The sequence below is a fragment of the Squalius cephalus genome (genome assembly GCF_949319135.1).
Source record: "Squalius cephalus genome assembly, chromosome: 10".
NCBI classification, from domain to species: Eukaryota; Metazoa; Chordata; class Actinopteri; order Cypriniformes; family Leuciscidae; genus Squalius; species Squalius cephalus.
In genome coordinates, this window is record NC_137131.1 from 27846437 (window position 1) to 27871891 (window position 25455).

Below are 25455 nucleotides of genomic sequence, written 5' to 3' on the forward strand. Positions count from 1 at the left end.
GGCTTTTGGGGTCCTTAACGTGCTCAAAAACTCTTGAAACTTTGCACACAAGTCAGAACCCCCTGGCATCAGGGCCGGGCTGAAGCTGGTACCCGGGCGTGGCAGGGGGGCTCAACAGCGCCCCCTTAAACTGGGTCTGAAAACTTGGTCCATAGATCAAACACGCTTGCATGAATTAATATGAAACTCGGTACACATATAGATCTCATCGGGCCGAACAACTTTTCCCCGGTCAAGTTTTACGCCAGCCCAACAGGAAGTCGGCTATTATGGGTTGTTTGGAAAACGCTTGCTGTGGAATGCGAAGTACTCCTCCTAGAGAATTCATCCAATCCCCACCAAACTCGGTGTGCATGAAGTCAAGTCATTGAGGATGCTAAATTGCGGACGGATTTTTGATATCTCGAACGGTTTGGCCGTGGTGAGGAAACGAATTTATGGCGAGAAAAGATAAATACGAAGCGGTATAACTTCTGCATACATTAACTGATCTTGATGAAACTTCACCAGTGTGTTCGTGGTAAGAGGCCGATCAGATGGATGTAACTATTGTGTGTCAAAGTAATAGCACCACCAACTGGCAGCAGGAAGTGTGTTACTTTCAAAATGCCTTTGACAAAAGTGGGGGGGTTAGTTGTATATACAGTAACAAAAATCAGTACGTACATTAGTCTCATCGAGCCGGACAACTTTCTAATTTAAAGTAATTTGCTCCAACCAACAGGAAGTCAGATATTTAGGTCTGAATGTGGATTTTTGGGATGTTTCAGACTCTGAGTTTTTAGCTACTCCTCCTAACTGGTTTATTTTTTTCACACCAAACTTTTTCAACACGATGAAAATACATTAAAGATGCTAAATTGTGAACGGATATTAAATATTTCAAACAGTTTTGATATAGTGAGGGATTAAAGTAATGTACAAAAAGGAAACGCTAAAAGCCTCATCTTCTAAAAATGTAATTATACACCATTTATTTCTATATAAAAGTATACAAATATCACAACTAAACCCATTTTATTCTTTTTTTTTTTCAATTTAAGAATTACTTATACGTTTAAAAATAGCAATTGTACTCTTTAGTCCCATAAAAGTCAAGTCATACATAGGGCTATACTGCCCTCTTGTGTTCAAAATCAGGTAGGCCTATTGTATCTATATAAAAATATACTAGGTATGTGACGGTGAGAATATTTTACCACCGGTTAATCAACGGGTTAATCAACGTTAATCAATGTTGTGGAATATTTTGAGTGTATCATAAAATCAGAATAAAGTAAGACAAGTAATATTTTCTGTCTTCTATATATATGTGTGTGTGTGTATGTATATATATATATATATATATACATATATATATATATGTGTGTATATGTATGTATGTATGTATGTGTATATATATATATATATATATATATATAAATATAGCTGCGAGCAGCGATGAAGGGCCCAAGCCGGCGGCACCGCCACCCCGGTGCCTTTAGGTAACTAAAGGCACCGGGGTTGCGGTGCCACCGGCTTGGGCCCGTAATCGCTGCTCGCAGCTATATTTTTTTTTATTATTATTATTTTTTTGCCTTTTTGCCACTTTTGGGGCCCTTAACATGCTCAAAAACTCTTGAAATTTTGCACACACGTCAGAACCCGCGGCCATCAGGGCCGGACTGAAGCTGGTACCCGGGCGTGGCAGGGGGGCTCGACAGCACCCCCTGGAATGGTGTCCGAAAACTTGGTCCATAAATCAAACACGCTTGCATGTAATAATATGAAACTCGGTACACATATATATCTCATCGGGCCGAACAACTTTCGTGCTCTAAGTTTTACAAAAGCCCAACAGGAAGTCAAGTATTATGGGTTGTATGAAAAACGCATCCTCTGGAATTTGAAATACTCCTCCTAGAAAATTCGTCCAATCGCAACCAAACTCGGTGTGCATGAAGACAAGACATTGAGGATGCTAAATTGCGGACGGATTTTTGATATCTCAAACGGTTTGGCCGTGGCGAGGAAACGAATTTATGGCGAATAATGGGACACAGGACGTGTGTTATAACTTCTGCATACATTAACTGATCTTGATGAAACTTCAGCAGTGTGTTCGTGGTAAAAGGCCGATCAGATGGATGTAACTATTGTGAGTCAAAGTTATAGCGCCACCAACTGGCAGCAGGAAGTTTGTCACTTTCAAAATGCTTTGAAATCACCCTCTTAGTTTTACCCGATTTGCTTAAAAGTTTATGTGTATAATGTAGAGACACGGCAGATGTAGACCTGTGAAAGGATTATTTATATCTTAGATACTGTTGCCGTGGCAACGCATCAAACTTTAATATTCTTTTCGGATGCTTTTGAGACTCTTCACATGCTTGAAAATGCATGAAACTCGACAGACACATCACATTTATTATCCAGTAGACATGTGCAAAGTTTCAGAAACGGGCGTGGTGGAATGGCTCAGTAGCGCCACCTTTAGTCAAAAATGGGGGCTTAGTTTTTCCTAGAATCACAAAACTTGGTACGTATATTGTTCTCATCAAGCCGGACAACTTTCTAATTTACAGTTATTAGCTCAGACCAACAGGAAGTCAGATATTTTGGTTTGAATGTGGATTTTCTGGAGAATTTTCTCTCTCTCTCTCTGTGTCTGTGTGTGTGTGTGGGGTGTGGGGGGGGGTTGTCTATTCCATTTAATCTTTGTTTTTCAAGGTTTCAGGGGCTTTTGGGGCCCTTAACATGCTCAAAAACTCTTGAAACTTTTCACACAGGTCAGAACCCACGGTCATCAGGGCCGGGCTGAAGCTCGTACCCGGGCGTGGCTGGGGGGCTCAACAGCGCCCCCTTGAACACGGTCTGAAAACTTGGTCCATATATCAAACACGCTTGCATGAATTAATATGAAACTCGGTACACATATAGATCTCATTGGGCCGAACAACTTCCGCACTCTAAGTTATTAGCTCCGCCCAACAGGAAGTCGGCTATTATGGGTTGTTTGAAAAACACATGCTGTGGAATTTGATGTACTCATCCTAGAGAATTCATCCAATCGCCTCCAAACTCGGTCAGCATGAAGTCAAGACATTGAGGATGCTAAATTGCGGACGGATTTTTGATATCTCGAACGGTTTGGCCGTGGCGAGGACCCGAATTTATGGCGAGAAAAGAGAAACACAAAGTGTTATAACTTCTGCATACATTAACTGATCTTGATGAAACTTCAGCAGTGTGTTCGTGGTAAGAGGCCGATCAGATGGATGTAACTATTGTGAGTCAAAGTTATAGCGCCACCAACTGGCAGCAGGAAGTGTGTCACTTTCAAAATGCTTTTGACAAAAGTGGGGAGGTTAGTTTTACCTACAGTTTAAAAAATCAATTCGTATATTGGTCTCATCGAGCCGGACAACTTTCTAATTTACAGTCATTAGCTCCGAGCAACAGGAAGTCAGACAATTTGGTTTGAATGTGGATTTCTTTGCAAAATCAGTCTCTGATTTTTTACCCACTCCTCTTAAGTGGTTTATTTCATGCCACCAAACTTTTTCAACATGATGAAAATACATTAAATATGCTAAATTGTGAACAGATATATATATATAGTTTTTGTTACATATATATATATATATATATATATATATATATATATATAGCTGCGAGCAGCGATGAAGGGCCAAAGCCGGCGGCACCGCCACCCCGGTGCCTTTAGGTAACTAAAGGCACCGGGGTTGCGGTGCCACCGGCTTGGGCCCGTAATTGCTGCTCGCAGCTATATTTAGGGCCCAAGCCCTGAAAGGGCGCAGAGCCCTATTGTTTTCGTAAGGATTATTATTAGGGCCCAAGCCCTGAAAGGGCGAAGGCCCTATTGTTTTCGGTAGGATTATTATTATTATTATTATTATTATTATTATTTTGTCAACCTTTCGGGCACTTTTGGGGCCCTTAACATGCTCGAAAACTCTTGAAATTTTGCACACAGGTCAGAACCCGCGGCCATCAGGGCCGGGCTGAAGCTGGTACCCGGGCGTGGCAGGGGGCCTCGACAGCGCCCCCTGGAACGGGATCCGAACACTTGTCCATAAATCAGACACGCTTGCATGTAATAATATGAAACTCGGTACACATATAGACCTCATCGGGCCGAACAACTTTCGTGCTCTAAGTTTTACGCCAGACCAACAGGAAGTCGGCTATTATAGGTTGTTTGGAAACGCATGCTGTGGAATTTGATGTACTCCTCCTAGGAAATTCATCCATTCGCCTCCAAACTCGGTCGGCATGAAGTCAAGACATTGAGGATGCTAAATTGCGGACGGATTTTTGATATCTCGAACGGTTTGGCCGTGGCAAGGAAACGAATTTATGGCGAATAAGGGACACAGGAAGTGTATTATAACTTCAGCATACATTATCTGATCTTGATGAAACGTCAGTAGTGTATTCGTTGTAAGAGGCCGATCACATGGATGTGACTATTGTGAGTCAAAGTTATAGCGCCACCAACTGGCAGCAGGAAGTGTGTCACTTTCAAAATGCTTTGAAATCACTCTCTTATTTTTACCCGATTTGCTTCAAACTTTATGTGTATAATGTAGACACATGGCAGATGTAGACCTGTGAAAGGATTATTGATATCTTAGATATTGTTGCCGTGGCAACGCATCAAACTTTAATATTCTTTTCGGATGCTTTTGAGACTCTTCACATGCTTGAAAATGCATGAAACTCGACAGACACATCACATTTATTAGCCAGTAGACATGTGAAAAGTTTCAGAAACAGGCTTGGCAGGGGGGCTCAACAGCGCCCCCTTGAACGGGGTCTGAAAACTTGGTCCATATATCAAACACGCTTGCATGAATTAATATGAAACTCGGTACACATATAGATCTCATCAGGCCGAACAACTTTCCCTCTGTCAAGTTTCACGCCAGCCCAACAGGAAGTCGGCTATTATGGGTTGTTTGGAAAACGCTTGCTGTGGAATGTGAAGTACTCCTCCTAGAGGATTCATCCCATCCCCACCAAACTCGGTGTGCATGAAGTCAAGACATTGAGGATGCTAAATTGCGGACGGATTTTTGATATCTCGAACGGTTTGGCCGTGGCGAGGAAACGAATTTATGGCGAGAAAAGAGAAACACGAAGTGGAATAACTTCTGCATACATTAACTGTTTTTGATGAAACTTCAGCAGTGTGTTCATGGTAAGAGGCCGATCAGATGGATGTAACTATTGTGAGTCAAAGTTATAGCGCCACCAACTGGCAGCAGGAAGTGTGTCACTTTCAACATGCTTTTGACAAAAGTGGGGGGGCTAGTTTTACCAACAGTTACAAACATCAGTATATATATTGGTCTCACCGAGCCGGACAACTTTCTAATTTTCAGTCATTAGCTCCAAGCAAAAGGAAGTCAGATATTTTGGTTTGAATGTGGATTTTTTGGATATTTCAGACTCTGAGTTTTTAGTTACCACTCCTAAAAGGTTTATTTTATTCCCACCAAACTTTTTCAACATGATAAAAATATATTAATGATGCTAAATTGTAAACGGATATTGAATATCTCAAACGGTTTTGCTATGGCGAGGGATTAAATTAATGTCAAAAAGGAAGCAGGAAACATCTCATAACTTCTAAAAATGTAATTATACACCATTTATTTTTCTATAAAATTATACAAATATTAGAACTAAACCTATTTTATTCTGTTTTTGCAATTCAAGAAGTATGAAAAAGTTAAAAACAGGCTATTTAGTGCTATTTGGTTCAACAAAAAAGCAAACATAGGGCTATACTGCCCTCTTGTGTCCAAAAGGATATCAAAATAGTATATAAAACGTTTTACTAGGTAGGCCTATTGTATTTAAATATAAATTTATTAGGTATATGACTGTGAGGATATTTTCCCATCGGTTAATCGACGTGTGACACGAGCGGGTGCTTTTAAATCGCTAATATAAAAGTGAAAGTAAAAAACGGACGTCCGCACGGACATTGATAATGGGGCACGTTGGAAAAAATGACACTTTTAAACATAACACTAAACCGCCATTAGGTGTCGCCAGGCGACCATCTTAATGAGCGAGTCATTGATTCATTCGTTCAAACGATTCGTTCCAATGACTGAGTCATTCATGATTGAGACAGATGTTTATGGATTGACCATTGAATCTTTAAGTCAACCGATTCGATTCAAATTGCTGAATCATTCAGTAATGAGAAAACAAGTTGCTGTGAGATGCGCGATGGTTCTGCTGTGATCTTTGTTTAACTATTTTTGCTGCTGAAACAGAACAAAAACAGTCAATATTGCATCTAAAATGTAAGTGACTTAATTGTAACTGTTTATTAACCTGTTGTATAAAATCAATGTCACAGTTTCAATCGTGATTGTATTCAGGAAATAGTTGCCTACTCGTCAAGTGAGGTTGCTTAACTCTATCATATGTTATAAAATATATAAAAACTCCATATTTGTAATTTTTATAGTCAGTATGTTGTTAACTGGTTTGCTTTTTTGTGTGCTGCGCTCATTTGTTTACAATTCTCCTGGAGAAGCAGCATGAGCCTCAGCAGTGCAACCTTGTTACCATTGATCAGTAATACATTCATTTTAACTGCTGATTGCAACTTAAAATGAATGTTCTGAAATTAGAATAATCTCTCGTTTTAGTGACTCCCAAGTTATTTTTTTGTTATTGACGTTCTAATCAGGCTATACTCTGGTCAGGCAAGTAAAATTCTCTTTCAGGTAGGCCTATTGTATTTATATATAAATATATTAGGGATGTGACTGTGATAAAATTTTCCCACCGGTTAATCGACGTGTGACACCGCTGAGGGCTTTTAAATCGCTAACTATAGTATACTATATACTAGTAAAATACAGACGTCCGCACAGACATTGATAATGGTGCGGAGTAGAGCGAGCATTTTCAATGTATTCCTATGGATGTAGGAATTAACTAAAACATTTTATTTATGTTTTTGTGTCCACTGTTCAACCGCAACCGCGTCACACACACACACACATTCCAGAATTGCAATCTTGACATCGCAGCCTGTTCATTATAGCCCTAATACAATATAATAATAAAAATAGTCAACCTAACATAAACAAATTACACTGCTCTGTTTAAATAGTCAGTAGTACAATTTGTACCATTCACAGAAAGCAGAGCTCCACTGTGATGTTTCCAAGCACATTTTTGCGCGTGTGAAGAGGATGATTTTTTCCATCGATATTGGAACATGAGTGAAGTACAAAGCCTATAATAAAGAATAGTTTTGCATCCAAATACATCGCAAATATTGAAACATTTTGATTCTAATGAGAGGGTTACGTGAGACCAACACTGCTTACTTTCGTTTTTATTTTTACATTAAATTTAAAGGTTTTGTTGTGGAATATTTTGAGTGTATCATAAAATCAGAATAAGGTAAGACAAGTAATATTTTCTGTCTTATATATACGTGTATATATATATATATATATATATATATATGTATGTATATGTATGTGTGTGTGTGTGTGTATATATATATATATATATATTATAGATAGATATATATATATATATGTGTGTGTGTGTGTGTGTGTGTGTATATATATATATATATAAATATAGCTGCGAGCAGCGATGGAGGGCCAAAGCCGGCGGCACCGTCATCCCCAGTGCCTTTAGGTAACTAAAGGCTCCGGGGTTGCGGTGCCACCGGCTTGGGCCCGTAATCGCTGCTCGCAGCTATATTTATTATTATTATTATTATTTTGTCAACCTTTCGGGCACTTTTGGGGCCCTTAACATGCTCAAAAACTCTTGAAACTTTGCACACATGTCAGAACCCGCGGCCATCAGGGCCGGACTGAAGCTGGTACCCGGGCGTGGCAGGGGGGCTCGACAGCGCCCCCTGGAACGGGATCCGAACACTTGTCCATAACTCAAACACACTTGTATGTAATAATATGAAACTCGGCACACATATAGATCTCATCGGGCCGAACAACTTTCGTGCTCTAAGTTTTACGCCAGCCCAACAGGAAGTCGGCTATTATGGGTTGTTTGGAAACGCATGCTGTGGAATTTAATGTACTCCTCCTAGAGAAATCATCCAATCCCCTCGAAACTCAGTGTGTATGAAGTCAAGACATTGAGGATGCTAAATTGCGGACAGATTTTTGATATCTCGAACGGTTTGGCCGTGGCGAGGAAACGAAATTAGGGCGAATAATGGAAACAGGAAGTGTGTTATAACTTCAGCATACATTAACTGATCTTGATGAAACTTCAGCAGTGTGTTCGTTGTAAGAGGCCGATCACATGGATGTGACTATTGTGAGTCAAAGTTATAGCGCCACCAACTGGCAGCAGGAAGTGTGTCACTTTCAAAATGCTTTGAAATCACCCTCTTATTTTAATCTGATTTGCTTCAAACTTTATGTGTATAATGTAGACACATGGCAGATGTAGACCTGTGAAAGGATTATTGATATCTTAGATACTGTTGCCGTGGCAACGCATCAAACTTTAATATTCTTTTCGGATGCTTTTGAGACTCTTCACATGCTTGAAAATGCATGAAACTCGACAGACACATCACATTTATTAGCCAGTAGACATGTGCAAAGTTTCAGAAATAGGCGTGGTGAGGGGCTCAGTAGCGCCACCTTTAGTCAAAAATGGGGGCTTAGTTTTTCCTAGAATCACAAAAATCGGTATGTATATTGGTCTCATCGAGCCGGACAACTTTCTAATTTACACTTATAAGCTCCAACCAACAGGAAGTCAGATATTTTGGTTTGAATGTGGATTTTCTGAAGAATTTTCTCTCTCTCTCTGTGTGTCTGTGTGTGTCTCTGTGTGTGTGTGTGGGGGGGTTGTCTATTCCATTTTAATCTTTGTTTTTCAAGGTTTTAGGGGCTTTTGGCGCACTTAACGTACTCAAAAACACTTGAAACTTTTCACACAGGTCAGAACCCACGGTCATCAGGGCCGGGCTGAAGCTGGTACACGGGCGTGGCAGGGGGGCTCAACAGCGCCCCCTTGAACACGGTCTGAAAACTTGGTCCATATATCAAACACGCTTGCATGAATTAATATGAAACTCGGTACACATATAGATCTCATCGGGCCGAACAACTTCCGAACTCTAAGTTATTAGCTCCGCCCAACAGGAAGTCGGCTATTATGGGTTGTTTGAAAAACGCATGCTGTGGAATTTGAAACACTCATCCTAGAGAATTCATCCGATCCCCACCAAACTCGGTCAGCATTAAATCAAGACATTGAGGATGCTAAATTGCGGACGGATTTTTGATATCTCGAACGGTTTGGCCGTGGCGAGGACACGAATTTATGGCGAGAAACGAGAAACACGAAGTGTTATAACTTCTGCACACATTAACTGATGTTGATGAAACTTCAGCAGTGTGTTAGTGGTAAGAGGCCGATCATATGGATGTAACTATTGTGAGTCAAAGTTATAGCGCCACCAACTGGTAGCAGGAAGTGTGTCACTTTCAAAATGTTTTTGACAAAAGTGGGGGGGGGGGGGTTAGTCTTACCCACAATTACAAAAATAAGTACTTATATTGGTCTCATCGAGCCGGACAACTTTATAATTTACAGTCATTAGCTCTGACCAACAGGAAGGCAGATATTTTGGTTTGAATGTGGATTTATTTGCAAAATCGGCCTCTGAATTTTATATATATATATATATATTTTAAAGTGACAAGACAGAGAATATTACTTGTCCGATATATATATATATATATATATATATATATATATATATATATATATATAAATATAGCTGCGAGCAGCGGTGGAGGGCCCAAGCCGGTGACACCGCCAGCCCGGTGCCTTTAGTGTAACTAAAGGCACCAGGTTGGCGGTGCCACCGGCTTGGGCCCGCAATCGCTGCTCGCAGCTATATTTATATATATATATATTAGAGGTGGGCATAGATTAATTTTTTTAATCTAGATTAATCTAGATTAATTTTGAAATTAATCTAGATTAATCTAGATTAAAATGGCTCATTTGAATTCTGCCGAAGGCATTCAGAATATGTGTGCTACCACAATAATGACTATAAGTAAGTCTTTGAGAACGGGTTTCTCAAGCCAGGTGGCACATTAGACCAGGGGCTCATCTCCTGTTTCCAAAATGCATCACAAACTGCTTGAGAAAGCTGTTCTACTCATAGACTGTAAAAGGTTACTACTGTACTGTTACCGTACGTAGGCAACATTAGGTAGGCCTATGTTATTATCAACTACTATAGGCAATCAATTAGGGATGGGCGATATGGCCTAAAATCCATATTGTGATATACATTGCAGCCTCTTGCGATAATGATATTAAAATAAAACCATTTCAGAACAGGTTTACACAGACCCTGCTAAACAACTGCTAAATGTTTTTTTTTTTTTTTGTTGTTTTTTTTTTTTGAAAGGGTGTATGTAGTTTTGAGAACATATATTGTGCAAAGCTGTAAGTATACAACATAATTTTGCAGATAAATAAAATTTAAGTACACTAGCTGCAGAGAATTAAGTAAGTTAGGTCTAATGTTTATTATGGCTTGGAGCTTATGAAACCCCAAATTTAAAATTAGAATATTGTCTAACTGATGTCTTTTCAGTTAAAAAGAAACACAACAACGATTCTTAAAATCGGGCGCTTTTAATAAAAAGAGATTATGTGCTACACCACTCACTAAGATATATTGGGAATAATACGCGCGCGCTGGTATTCAGTGATAGGCCTATGTTTCGTTTTGAATTTGAGGTGGTAGAACGGATTAGTCGTGTGTTAACTTACCGAACTGTTACCCCACACAGTCTACGTCGGACGGCTTAAATCCGAACCAAGTCCAAATAAGGGTTGCACCGATCTTTTTCACCAGCTTTCACTTTCAGCCGTGTTTACTTAAGATGACGACGAATATGATGCGTTGCAGCCGGGTGTTCCTCGCGGCCGCGGGTAGATTGCGTCATCATAGCTTGTGTAGCTTGAGCCAGCTCCCAACGCTCCCAACCCAACTTGGAGAATAGATTAACGGCGATATTTTTTTTTATCGCGCGATAAGAGTCTCGCGTTAACGCAGCGCGTTAACGCCGATAACGGCCCACCACTAATATATATATATATATATATATATATATATATATATATATATATATATATATATATATATATATATTTATTATTATTTTGTCAAACTTTCGGGCACTTTTGGGGCCCTTAACATGCTCGAAAACTCTTGAAACTTTGCACACGGGTCAGAACCCGGACTGAAGCTGGTACCCGGGCGTGGCAGGGGTGCTTGACAACGCCCCCTGGAATGGTGTCTGAAAACTTGGTCCATAAATCAAACATGCTTGCATATAATAATATGAAACTCAGTACACATATAGATCTCATCGGGCCGAACAACTTTCGTCCTCTAAGTTTTACGCTAGCCCAACAGGAAGTCGGCTATTATGGGTTGTTTGGAAACGCATGCTGTGGAATTTGAAATACTCCTCCTAGAAAATTCGTCCAATCGCAACCAAACTCGGTCAGCATGAAGTCAAGACATTGAGGATGCTAAATTGCGGACGGATTTTTGATATCTCAAACGGTTTGGCCGTGGCGAGGAAACAAATTTATGGCGAATAAGGGAATAATAATACAGGAAGTGTATTATAACTTCAGCATACATTATCTGATCTTGATGAAACTTCAGCAGTGTATTCGTTGTAAGAGGCCGAACACAAGGATGTGACTATTGTGAGTCAAAGTTATAGCGCCACCAACTGGCAGCAGGAAGTGTGTCACTTTCAAAATGCTTTGAAATCACTCTCTTATTTTTACCCGATTTGCTTCAAACTTTATGTGTATAATGTAGAAACACGGCAGATGTAGACCTGTGAAAGGATTATTGATATCTTAGATACTGTTGCCGTGGCAACGCATCAAACTTTAATATTCTTTTCGGATGCGTTTGAGACTCTTAGCATGCTTGAAATTGGATAAAACTCGACAGACACATAACACTTATTAGCCAGTAGACATGTGAAAAGTTTCAGAAACGGGCGTGGCAGGGGGGCTCAACAGCACCCCCTTGAATGGGGTCTGAAAACATGGTCCATATATCAAACACGCTTGCATGAATTAATATGAAACTCGGTACACATATAGATCTCATCGGGCCGAACAACTTTCCCTCTGTCAAGTTTCACGCCAGCCCAACAGGAAGTCAGCTATTATGGGTTGTTTGGAGAACGCTTGCTGTGGAATTTGAAACACTCCTCCTAGAAAATTAATTAAATTGTCACCAAACTCGGTGTGCATGAAGTCAAGACATTGAGGATTCTAAATTGCGGACGGATTTTTGATTTCTCGAACGGTTTGGCCGTGGCGAGGAATCGAATTTATGGCGAGAAAAGAGAAACACGAAGTGGAATAACTTCTGCATACATTAACTGATCTTGATGAAACTTCAGCAGTGTGTTCGTGGTAAGAGGCCGATCAGATGGATGTAACTATTGTGAGTCAAAGTTATAGCGCCACCAACTGGTAGCAGGAAGTGTATCACTTTCAAAATGCTTTTGACAAAAGTGGGGGGGTTCCTTTTACCCACAGTTACAAAAATCAGTACGCATATTGGTCTCATCGAGCCGGACAACTTTCTAATTTACAGTCATTAGCTCCGAGCAACAGGAAGTCAGATATTTTGGTTTGAATGTTGATTTTTTGGATATGTCAGACTCTGAGTTTTTAGCTACTCCTCCTAAGTGGTTTATTTTATTCACACCAAACTTTTTCAACATGATAAAAATACATTAAATATATATATATAAATATAGCTGCGAGCAGCGATTACGGGCCAAAGCCGGCGGCACCACCACCCCGGTGCCTTTAGGTAACTAAAGGCACCGGGGTTGCGGTGCCACCGGCTTGGGCCCGTAATCGCTGCTCGCAGCTATATTTTATTATTATTATTTTTTGCCTTTCGGGCACTTTTGGGGCCCTTAACACAGGGGTTCCCAACCTTTTTTGTGCCAGGGACCAGCATATTCATAAAAAAAAAATTCCAGGGACCAGTTGTCAATTTTAAGATGCATCGTTTGGAACATATCACTGTGTAAAACAGTAACAGCCTATCATTTATTTGCATATAATGAACTAGGTGGCAACAAAGGCTACTTGTATGAATATACCAATCTTTTTAAACTTTCAGACCAGTTCACAAAATGTTTCCCTTTTCTGCCATACAATTAGGTCTACTTCAAAAGCAACTCACACAGCACTCACTCACTAGCAGGTGGCAGTAATGGCAAATTGTATGAAAATACCAGTCCATTTCACCTGACAAATCTCTCCAGAACCACTAAAGACAATCACTTCAACAGCAACTTAGTGTTTTCACACACCAACAGGTGACAACAAAGGCTAATTGTATGAAAATACCAGTCCATTTCACCTGTCAAATCTCTCCAGAACTACTAAAGACAATCACTTCTACAGCAATTTAGTGTTTTCACACACCAACAGGTGACAACAAAGGCTAATTGTATGAAAATAAGAGCCAGTTTCAACAGTCAGACAGTTTCAGAATACAATAGCAAACACATAACTTAGTGATTTCAGCCAATCATTTTTAAAAGTATAAAATTAGAGATTAAGCTTTAACCTTTAACAAAAAATACCAGATCAGACCAATGAGAACAAAACTATTTTAATGTGAGCATGAACTGCTTTATTGATATTACTATATTTGTAGCTGTGCACGAGACAAGCTTTTCTTCCTGAGCATCCATAAAAAACATATGCATCCAAAACAATGCACACAAATTCCAGGATACAATAAAACGAAATTTAAAAAGGTCTGCTTCACAAATATGAACGAAAACCAGCTTACAGTTTTTCACCACAAATAATACACAACGGATTTGGCGCCACGGAATCGCCTGTTGTCGTAAATCCATACCTAATGTATGAGGTATTGTATTTATGAAGCTTGACTTTTCTCTCTCTCTCTCTCTCTCTCTATTTTCGAGTTGGTCATCGCCTTTCCTTTTAACAGAACTGTCCGCAATGAAATTAGCCATTGAAAAAAATATATGGCGGCCCGCTCATCTCTCCACTTCCCTGTCACTTCAGGTGCAGCGCGCTTTTTTGCAGTCTGTTCAGATATGACGCGTTGCTAAGCAATCGCAAGGCGCACAAAGAAACACATTTTAATCTATTTATTGTTTAGGTTTTGGATTAAATAACATGACGTCATAGCACTTAAAAAGCATTTAAAAAAGACAATTATTATTATTATAAAAAAAGAAAAAAGAAAAAAAAAGAAACATTATTCTGGGAATATTTCAAGGCCCGGTACTAACGGGTCCACGGACCGGCACCGGTCCGGGGACCGGGGGTTGGGAATCACTGCCTTAACATGCTCAAAAACTCTTGAAACTTTGCACACGGGTCAGAACCCGCGGCCATCAGGGCCGGGCTGAAGCTGGTACCCGGGCGTGGCAGGGGGGCTCAACAGCGCCCCCTAGAATGCAATCTGAAATCTTGGACACATACAAGAACATATTTGTATGAAACTCGGTACACATATAGATCTCATCGGGCCGAACAACTGCCGCACTCTATGTTATTAGCTCCGCCCAACAGGAAGTCAGCTATTATGGGTTGTTTGAAAAACGTATGCAATGGAATTTGAAACACTCCTCCTACAGAATTCATCCGATCCCCACCAAACTCGGTCAGCTTGAAGTCAAGACATTGAGGATGCTAAATTGCGGACGGATTTTTGATATCTCGAACGGTTTGGCCGTGGCGAGGAAACGAATTTATGGCGAGAAAAGAGAAACAGGAAGTGTGTTATAACTTAAGCATACATTAACTGATCTTGATGAAACTTCAGCAGTGTGTTCGTTGTAAGAGGCCGATCACATGGATGTGACTATTGTGAGTCAAAGTTATAGCGCCACCAACTGGCTGCAGGAAGTTTGTCACTTTCAAAATGCTTTGAAATCACCCTCTTATTTTTACCCGATTTGCTTCAAATTTTATGTGTATAATGTAAACACACGGCAGATGTAGACCTGTGGAAGGATTATTGATATCTTTAATACTGTTGCCATGGCAACGCATCAAACATTAATATTCTTTTTTGATGCGTTTGAGACTCTTAGCATGCTTGAAATTGGATGAAACTCAACAGACACATAACACTTATTAGCCAGTAGACATGTGAAAAGTTTCAGAAACGGGCGTGGCAGGGGGGCTCAACAGCGCCCCCTTGAACGGGGTCTGAAAACTTGGTCCATATATCAAACACGCTTGCTTGAATTAATATGACACTCGGTACACATATAGATCTCATCGGGCCGAACAACTTTCCCTCTGTCAAGTTTCACGCCAGCCCAACAGGAAGTCGGCTATTATGGGTTGTTTGGAAAACACTTGCTGTGGAATGTGAACTACTCCTCCTAGAGAATTAATTAAATCCCCATCAAACTCGGTGTGCATAAAGTCAAGACATTGAGGATGCTAAATTGCGGACGGATTTTTGATATCTCGAACGGTTTGGACGTGGCGAGGACACAAATTTATGGCGAGAAAAGAGAAACACGAAGTGTTATAACTTCTGCACACACTAACTAATCTTGATGAAACTTCAGCAGTGTGTTTGTGGTAAGAGGCCGATCAGATGGATGTAACTACTGTGAGTCAAAGTTATAGCGCCACCAACTGGCAGCAGGTAGTGTGTCACTTTCAAAATGCTTTTGACAAAAGTGGGGGTTTTAGTTTTACCAACAGTTACAAAAATCAGTACGTATATTGTTCTCATTGAGCCGGACAACTTTCTAATTTACAGTCATTAGCTCCGACCAACAGGAAGTCAGATATTTTGGTTTGAATGTGGATTTCTTTGCAAAATCAGCCTCTGAATTTTTACCCACTCCTCTTAACTTTTTCAACATGATGAAAATACATTAAAGATGCTAAATTGTGAACGGATAATACATATCTCAAACGGTTTTGCTATGGCGAGGGATTAATGTAAGTAATGTCAAAAATGAAAACACTAAAAGCCTCATATCTTCTAAAAATGTAATTATACACCATTTATTTCCATATAAAATGATACAAATATCAGAACTAAACTCATTTTATTCTTTTTTTTTCAATTTAATAATTGTTTAAGTTTAAAAACAGCCAGAATTTTTTTTTTTTGTCCAAAAAATGAATAAATCATGTCATTCATAGTGCTATACTGCCCTCTTGTGTTCAAAATCAGGTAGGCCTATTGTATCTATATAAAAATATACTAGGTATGTGACGGTGAGAATATTTTACCACCGGTGAATCAACAGGTTAATCAACGTTAATCAATGTTGTGGAATATTTTGAGTGTATCATAAAATCAGAATAAGGTAAGACAAGTAATATTTTCTGTCTTTTTTATATATATATATATATATTAGGGCTGTCAAAAGATTAATAGCATCCAAAATAAAAGTTTGTTTTTACATAATACATGTGTGAGTACGGTGTATAATTATTTTCTATATATAAATACACACACATGCATGTATATATTTAAGAAATATTTGCATGTATATACTGTGTATATATAGTTATATTATATATAATTTATATTATATATAAATATTTTATATATAAATAACACATTTTCTTAAATATATATATGCATGTGTGTGTATTTATATATAGAAAATAATTATACTCCGTACACAGACATAAATTATGTAAACACAAACTTTTATTTTGGATGCGATTAATCGCGATTAATCGTTTGACTGCCCTAATATATATATAGCTGCTAGCAGTGATGAAGGGCCAAAGCCGGCGGCACCGCCACCCCGGTGCCTTTAGGTAACTAAAGGCAATGGGGTGGCGGTGCCGCCGGCTTGGGCCCGTAATCGCTGCTCGCAGCTATATTTATAATTATCTCCCTGATATTATCAATCTTATAAGTGAAGAAGTTCATAAAGTCATTACTGCTGTGCTGCTTGGAATCTTCTGGGCTTGAAGCTTTATTTTTCTTTAGTTTATCCACTGTTTCAAATGAATACCTAGGGCTTTGTTTATTTTCTCCTAATATGGTTGAAAAATAAGCAGATCTAGCAGCTTTTAAGGCCTCTCTTATGCAATCGTGCTCTCTTTCCATGAAATGCGAAATACCTCTAGTTTTGTTTTCTTCCAGTTTCGCTCCATTTTTCTGGCTGCTCTCTTAAGTTCTTCTAAGCTATCTGGGATGCTAAGATGATGAAACTGGTCAGGAAGAATATTAATAAAGCAATCTTTAGTGGCAGAAGTGATAGGTCTAACATATTTGTAACATGGAGTCGGCTTTGCAGCCTTGGCTAAATGAAGTTTACACAAGACTAGATAATGATCTGAGATGTCATCGCTCTGCTGCAGAATTTCAATGGCATCAACATTGATTCCATGTGATAATATTAGATCTAGAGAATGATTACGACAATGAGTAGGTCCTGACACGTGTTGTCTAACTCCAATAGAGTTAAGAATGTCTTTAAATGCCAATCCCAATGCATTTTTTTCGTTATCTACATGTATATTAAAATCACCAACAATTAGGACTTTATCTGCAGCCAGTACTAACTCTGATAGAAAGTCAGAAAATTCTTTGATAAAGTCTGTATGGTGCCCTGGTGGCCTGTATACAGTAGCCAGCACAAATCTCAAACGTGATTTATCATTTACACTAGATAGTGTTACATTAAGCACCAACACTTCAAAAGAATTATATTTGAAACTAGACTTCTTAGTAATTCTGAAAATATTACTATAAATTACAGCAACACCTCCCCCTTTGCCTTTCAGACGAGTTTCATGTTTATAACCGTAATCTTGGGGGATGGACTCATTTAAAGTCATGTAAGTCATGTAGTTTGGTTTTAGCCAGGTTTCTGTCAAACACAGCAAATCTAGTTCATAGTCTGTAATCATATCATTAACAATAAGTGCTTTTGAAGTAAGGGATCTAATATTCAGCAACCCAAGCTTTAGCATTTGCTCATTTATATTATTTCTGTTTTTTATTTGTTGAACATCAATTAAATTTTTACCCTTAGATGGGTTTGGAAGTTTTTTGTATTTCCTAATTCGGGGAACAGACACAGTCTCTATATGATGATATCTAGGTGAAAGAGGCTCTATGTGATGGGATTTATCTGACCACGGTGACGTGAGACAGCTAGCAGACGGTCGGTTTAGCCAGTCTGTCTGCTTCCTGACCTGAGCCTCAATTCATGTTTGAGCTCTAAGACTATGTGCCATATTACTAGAGAGAAGAGCAGCACCATCCCAGAAGGGATGAATACCATCTCTTTTCAACAGGTCAGGTCTGCGCCAAAAACTTTTCCAATTGACTATTATATTATCCAATTTCCAATTCTATATTATTTTGCGGACACCACTTAGTTCTAGACTCATCACTCCGGCAAACAGGAAGGGGGCCAGAGCAAATTATAGTGCCTGACATCGTACTTGCGAGTTCACACGCCTCTTTAACGTTAATTTTAGTGATCTCCGACTGGCGGAGTCGTACGTCATTAGTGCCGACGTGAATAATAATCTTAGAGAATTTACGATTAGCATTAGCCAGCACTTTTAAATTTGCTTTGATGTTAGGCGCTCTGGCTCCTGGCAAACATGTGACTATGGTGGCTAGTGCCTCTATTTTCACGTTCCGTGTAATAGAATCGACAATAACTAGGACACATTCAACAGGATTCACAGTGAGTGTTTCACTGAGTGGGGAGAGTCTATTTGTTATGGCAATCTGAACGGAAGAGCGGTATTTTGTCCCGCGACTACAGCATCTCACCGTCACCCAATTGCCCTGCTGCATGGGCTCTACAGCTGGAACCGAACAGTGTACAGAGCTACAAAAAAGCTAGCCCTTGCACTCTTACAATTAACCTCGATTAACACTAGAACTACCGGAATTCCATAACTACTAGAACGACCATAGCGGTCATTCTGACCGTTCATACTTTGACGTTCATATGGCCGTACTGAACGTCATTTTCGTCATGTAATATCTATTGTAGGCTACATGTTAACCTTCTCTTTTCCAATGAAGCTTTTAATTCCTGTCGTCATAGCCCTTAAAACAAGCACAAAAGAAAGATTGCCCCGACAGGTGCTGCCTCTATTTGAGGAACATTTTGCATCAAAATAATATTTTTTTTCACCGCACTCACCACGTGAATAGACACGCACAAAAGTTAGGAAACGTCAAAGCTTCATACAGTTAGTACTAGAGGTCGACCGATTCATCGGTTTTGCCGATTAATCGGCACCGATAGTTGATTGGTGGAACTATCGTTATCGGCAAAAATACATACCGATAGTTTTTCCTGGTTGCGTCCGTTGTTGGAGCGGCTGAGAAGCGCGCGCTGTCATTCATTACACAGTAAGAGAGAGCTGAGAAGGCTCTGCTGGCATCATGCAGTACAAGAGCGGCCTCTAGAGGTGTCCATCACTGATGCCTCGTGTTGTTTATTTCGACACGTGATACTGCGTGCTGCACTGAGAGCACAAGCTGCGTGGAGAGCGCTCAGATGCACGTTTAAACCACCGACAGCTAAAAGGTATTTTTTCATATCATTATAAAGCGATTAATTTGTTGACTAAATGCTGCATTAGTAGAGAAAGAACAGCACAACAGTTTGTTTGTTTGCCTTCGAGGCTGAGAGGACGCTAACATTAGTAGTACCTCAAGCGGTTAAAACACTGACAAAAATAAACTAAGTCCGACCCGAATGTTTAATGTCACAATTGTTAACATCTATTTGCATTAGTTTATATCCAGCTAGTCACTTTTATGCATTAAATATGCAGAGAAGTTGCATATTTAAAGCTAGAGACGTAAGATAGCAAACTGATATGTTCATACAGCCGACAGAAACATAAATCAGAAAAGCATTCGATTTCGGTTATTTTTTCATCATCACTTTAATACATATTTTGTTATTTTGATTAGATAATCATCAAGTGTTTATAAAATAGAAGCAAAAGTGTGAGACTATACATGTAATATTTATGTCATTTCAATGCTCTGGCGTTGTAGATATTTAAAGTTGGCCATCTTTAAGCATGACTGTTTGGATTCATATGAAATTATAACACTTACAATAAAATTCCATATGTAACATTAACTAAGGTTAATAACTGCTGTATAAGGATTGTTCATTGTTTGTTTGTTAATTAACATGTACTAATACATTTTTAAATTAAGGTTTTTATTTGTTAACCATAGTTAACCATCAAACTAACATCTTTGTTTACCATTTGTTAACCATCAAACTAACATGAATGATCAAGGTGCAATTTGTTTTTATCCAGTATCAATTTTAAAAACTATCGGTTGATTAATCGGTTATCGGCAAGTATGGCCCAACCTAGCTATCGTTATCGGTAAAATCCACTATCGGTCGACCTCTAGTAGTTAGTACAGCCCTGTTTGTAAATAAGTTCAATAATCAATACAAAATCTAAAAATAAATGGATCTACAATGATAGGTAATGATAAACAGGACACACAATTTTAATTCAAATGAATGTGAAAATGTACACACACAAACAGGCTAAGAAAAAAACATGAACATTAGCTAAACAAGAAAACGAACTTCTTCAGAACGATTAGTTTCAGTGAACAAAAAATATTAACGAACAAAATCAGGTTAACTGCCCATTTGAACGGCGCAAACATACCGCATCATTGACGCTTACGCACATTCCACACAGGTAAACACCGCCTTTCGCGTGCAGCTCCCACACACGTTGTGACATTTGATACATCTCCTTGGTTTTATTTTGTTTTCAGTTCCTCCAGTTGTATGGCTTTTGATTCCATGTGGTCGGAGTGAAGTTCGCTCGCCAGTCGTATGATGAAGTCCCTCTGCGAAACTTGCAATGCAGCGGACTTATGATATGTATAACGCGTGCGGTCAAAATGACCGTTATGGTAGTTCTAGGTAGAAATAGTCAGAACTGTTGTGTGTTTTATGATTTTAATAAAATAACAGTGTCAGAATAAAATATACACATATTTAGGAAAAGTCAGAGTCCTACAGCCACATTTATTTTATTTTAACAAAGTTATTACATTGTAAAATTTAAAAACGGTCAAAATGACCGCCTTGGGAGTTCTAGTGTTAAAATTTGGATGCATGTCTCTAGTTCTGAAATCTTCTCAGTCAGCCTGACTATTTCCCTGCATTTATCACATGTAAATCCTGTGCTGACAGAGAAGGCTATGCTATACATGTTACATGAAGTGCAAGTGACAATAAGGGGAGAAGATGACATGACTCTCTGTATTTGTTGACTGATCCTACTCACCTAAGTTGTTTGATGAACTCGTAAAAGGCGCGAGAGAAAAAATAAAAAAATAAATAAAGAGCGCATGGATGGCACGCTAACAGGCTAGCGAATTACTAGCGTGTTGTGCTAGCAATAATGATTTAGATTGAAGCTAGCGATATCAGGTTAATGTGTGATGTTGAGTAAGCTATATTTAGCAGTATAAACAACAAGGAATGATCGTTGGGATTTAGGATTTAGATGTTGATGTTTTATTGAAAAAACATTGTTTTAATACATCTTAATTTTACATTACCACCACTGTGCTACTAGCAAAAGATAAAGCAGTGCTGAGCAAACAGTTTTAAAGGATTTTTTAAATTATTTACAAAACAGGTTTGAACTACAGCATTATTTAGATAGACAGAAACATCAAGAATGAGCATATGAATCTCAACAAGGGTGACAATAAACAAAAAAGAAACAGATTAACTCTAAACATCACAAAACAAGCTACTAAAAGTCAACACAGAAACAATCGCAAAAATAAACAGTAGCACCTCACTGCAGTACACGAGATCCAGGGGGCGGAGTTGGATCCAGATCTAAGGGGTGGAGATTGATAGGTTTAGGGGTGGGTTTATGGATCAGGGGGTGGAGATGGGTAGGTTTAGGTATATGTAAGGTAGGAGGAGTTGGATCTGGATCCAACTCCTCCCCCTGGATTTTGTGTTCTGCAGTGTGTTTGGACCATCTCAAAATAAAAGCAAATAGTAAGAATTAAAGAAAATAACCGGACAATTCAACTGCATTATTTATTCATGCCGCAATGCATGCTGGGAGTCATAGACGATTTTTGTACTATGCTGGTACCCAGCATGCATTGCAGTATGACACTTTTGATTGTCACCATCGTGACAGTTTTGGGTATGAAAGAGCCTTTACATTTGCCAAAAATAGAACTTTTGATTATTTGTTATTAAAGATCAAACAAGCAAGCCCAGCCCACATAAAAAAAAGTAATGCAAAAGTAACTTAACGGATTACTTTCTATTAAAAGTAACTAAGTAAAGCAATTAATTACTTAGGGAGTAACACAATATTGTAATGCATTACTTTTAAAAGTAAGTTTCCCCAACGCTGGGAATGACAGATAAAGATTGTACTGCATGCTATTTTGCTCAAAAGCATGATATACTTAAGTCACACTAACAATTATGCTTTTAACCACGTCACTTTGCAATGTTTGCTAATGTTTGTTGGAATTATGGTTGTGGCAAACACAGAATCATTAAACTATGTAGGAAACAATGGAACTAAATAATGCTTTTGAAAAAATCATTCACAATCATAGTGGACAATTTTGTAAAATATGAAATACAATTGAGAAGCCATATTTAAATTTGCTCACCTAAAAATAAATTCAGCCTATACCCCAGCATTCAGTTTTATTTAAGTGCAAATCACATATTATTCAATAAACTATTAAAAGTGTGTGTTTCTTGTTGGAGTCAAATCCCCTAGTTTGGTTATTTTTAAAAACACAGTAGACAATTAGAAAGGGTGATCATGTATGTGGTGCTCATGAAACAACTAGGAAGCACTTTTAACATATGTACTGAACTTACCTCTGAGATAATAATTCAGTGTCATATTTGTTGTTGTAGTTCCTGCTCCAAGAACCGAGGAGAACTCCAAAGCTGTAGAGCTGGCTAGCCTTCTAAACCAAATAGATAAAGATCTAGCTCAAGCTGAGATGGACACTCTGAGCAGTCTAAGAGCCCCACTGAACCGCACTGACCCTGCCACAGACCTCGCTAAACGTCTGAAGGAGCAAGAGGTGAGAAATGCTTTAGACATCTAGTAGAGATAAGCTTCCTTGCTTAGAGATAAACCGCCTGGGTTTATACTGTCAAATAAGACAAAGTGCAGGAATGAACTACTCAACCAGGTTATTGACTGTTGATAACTCGATGCAAGATAACCGATAACTGATTCAACTGATTCAACAAACTTAAGTAAAGGTTTTGGAAAAATGGGCCAGTAGGTGCTGCTTATATAAGATTTTTCTTCTCTAAACAGAGAACAACTACAGCTCTCCAGCAGCTGGAAAAACAGAGGGCTGCAGCCCAAAAGGACCTGGAACCTCTACTTTCAAAGGATTCTAATGGGCCAACCTATTCTACTATATCCCAAAAACTCAGTGATGCCAACATCAAACAAGACAGTCTAGCTGCTCTCATTGATCTCTACAAAAAGAAGTACGTACAATTACAAGTCTATTTATTTAGGAAATTGAAGAAAGAATTCTAGATGTTGCAACTCTGTTGTCTCTTTTTAACACTAGGGCAAATGCTTCTATTGTTTTGGAGAGACAGCTTACAAAGATGGACAGCACTGTCTCAGGATTTGAGAAACAGCTCACTGATGATGGTGTCATCCCAGACAAACCTAGTGCCATTCAGACCAGTACCCAGGAGATTCAAGTAAAGACATTATTCATTCTTAGTTTAGTAGAATGTAATTATGTTGCCACTTCTAATGTGTGAATCACAAACCTGGACTACATACCCAGAGTTATGACATTAAAGTATTCCTAGATTATCTATCTAAATTTTACATAAGGTAAAAATTTTCCTTTTTAAATTTGCAACCTATGTATTTTCCAACAAACCATGGTATTTGTTTTTTTAAATGCATTTAAAGTCATGCAGTTGCACATAACCAGTAGGGTACTAAAATCTTATGCACAACAAAATATATTGTCATTCATCCAGAGTTTGAGAAAAGACGTTGCTGGTGCTCAAAGTGAGATGCAAAAGCTTAGCGAGGACCTAGAGGCACTTAAGAAGCTATGCAGTTCACTTCAGCAGGGTTACCAGGAGTATTGTCCTGATATACGCAGACATGAAGCAGAAGTGAAGAATCTTCAAAGCCGATATGCTAATGTGAGCAACCAGCTAAATGAAAGGTGAGTTATATACACTTACTCATGCTAAAAATGTAATCTGAAAGGCATTAAATTAGTTTAATGTGGTGCTGCTTAAATATACGTTCTCTTTTCTGCAATGAGCTGAACAAAAAATTGTGTTACTTAAAACGTTTTTATATTTCCTTAGAGAGAGGCTTTTGCAAGAAGCTAACACAAAACACCAGGACTTCCAGAATGTGAGCCAATCACTGAGCTACTTCTTAAATAATCTACCTAAAAACAAGATTAACCCCGAAGATGATTTGACTCAAGTCAATGCCAAGCAGAACTCTCAGAAGGTTAGATCTGTAGACTATATCAGACAATATATAAAATAAATGATCTGATTAAAATAAAAATAAAAAATAACTACAATTCTCACTATGTGGTTGTTTTCTTTTACTCGAAAGAGGGTGATAGAGGATATAAAGAGGAAAGGTGATGACATGGACAGGGTGGTTGATCTTTCTAAGGATCTCCAAAATACTCTCAAAGTAAGTCAAATGTTTGGGCTACAGTAAATGCATGTATCCAGAATCACACACCAAATATAACTTTTTATTTAAATGGGGTATAAAACTGTGAAAAACCTTTAATGATAAAATTATTATTTTATAAATTATTAAATTATATAAGTTATATATACTGTGTACTGCATAAACTTAACTTATATAAATTGTATACTGCATTTATTTTGGGCAGGAATATGAGATGAATTGTGATAAGTACAAAGCTACTCTTGATGACACACCTGTGACAAATGCTAAAAGGCTACACACCACCACCCTAGCTAGTGCTGTTGCAAAGCAGGTGAGTTATTTGAAATGTAAAACATGAGAAATTTTAATATTAACTAAATACTTAATTCCGTATTCTGTTTTGCTACAGGAGAAGGATCTTACAAAACATTATGCTGAAACAGCTGCTGAGAGTGACCAGTTACTCAACCAGATGAACTTTGCAAAGAGCATCATGGCTGAGGTGCAAATGAGAGATCAACAGTTTTCATATTTTACCACTAATCAAAAAGCTTAATTTGTATTATACTGCAATTAATTTTATCTTCGTTTTGAAGAGCAAATAATCCTGTGACTCTTCAAAGTGATCACCTTTGAAAT

The 25455-nt window shown here is 38.5% G+C and overlaps 1 protein-coding gene across 1 annotated transcript in view; it reads left to right on the forward strand.

Annotated features, from left to right (window-relative positions):
• Positions 1–25455, forward strand: part of evpla (envoplakin a) — a 127557-nt gene that overhangs the window by 98472 nt on the left and 3630 nt on the right. The window contains exons 14-21 of the mRNA XM_079882583.1: positions 23034–23206; positions 23449–23627; positions 23714–23852; positions 24144–24337; positions 24486–24636; positions 24748–24831; positions 25040–25147; positions 25226–25318. Of these exons, the coding sequence (XP_079738709.1) occupies positions 23034–23206; positions 23449–23627; positions 23714–23852; positions 24144–24337; positions 24486–24636; positions 24748–24831; positions 25040–25147; positions 25226–25318 (1121 nt within the window). The remainder of the gene's footprint in view (positions 1–23033; positions 23207–23448; positions 23628–23713; positions 23853–24143; positions 24338–24485; positions 24637–24747; positions 24832–25039; positions 25148–25225; positions 25319–25455) is intronic.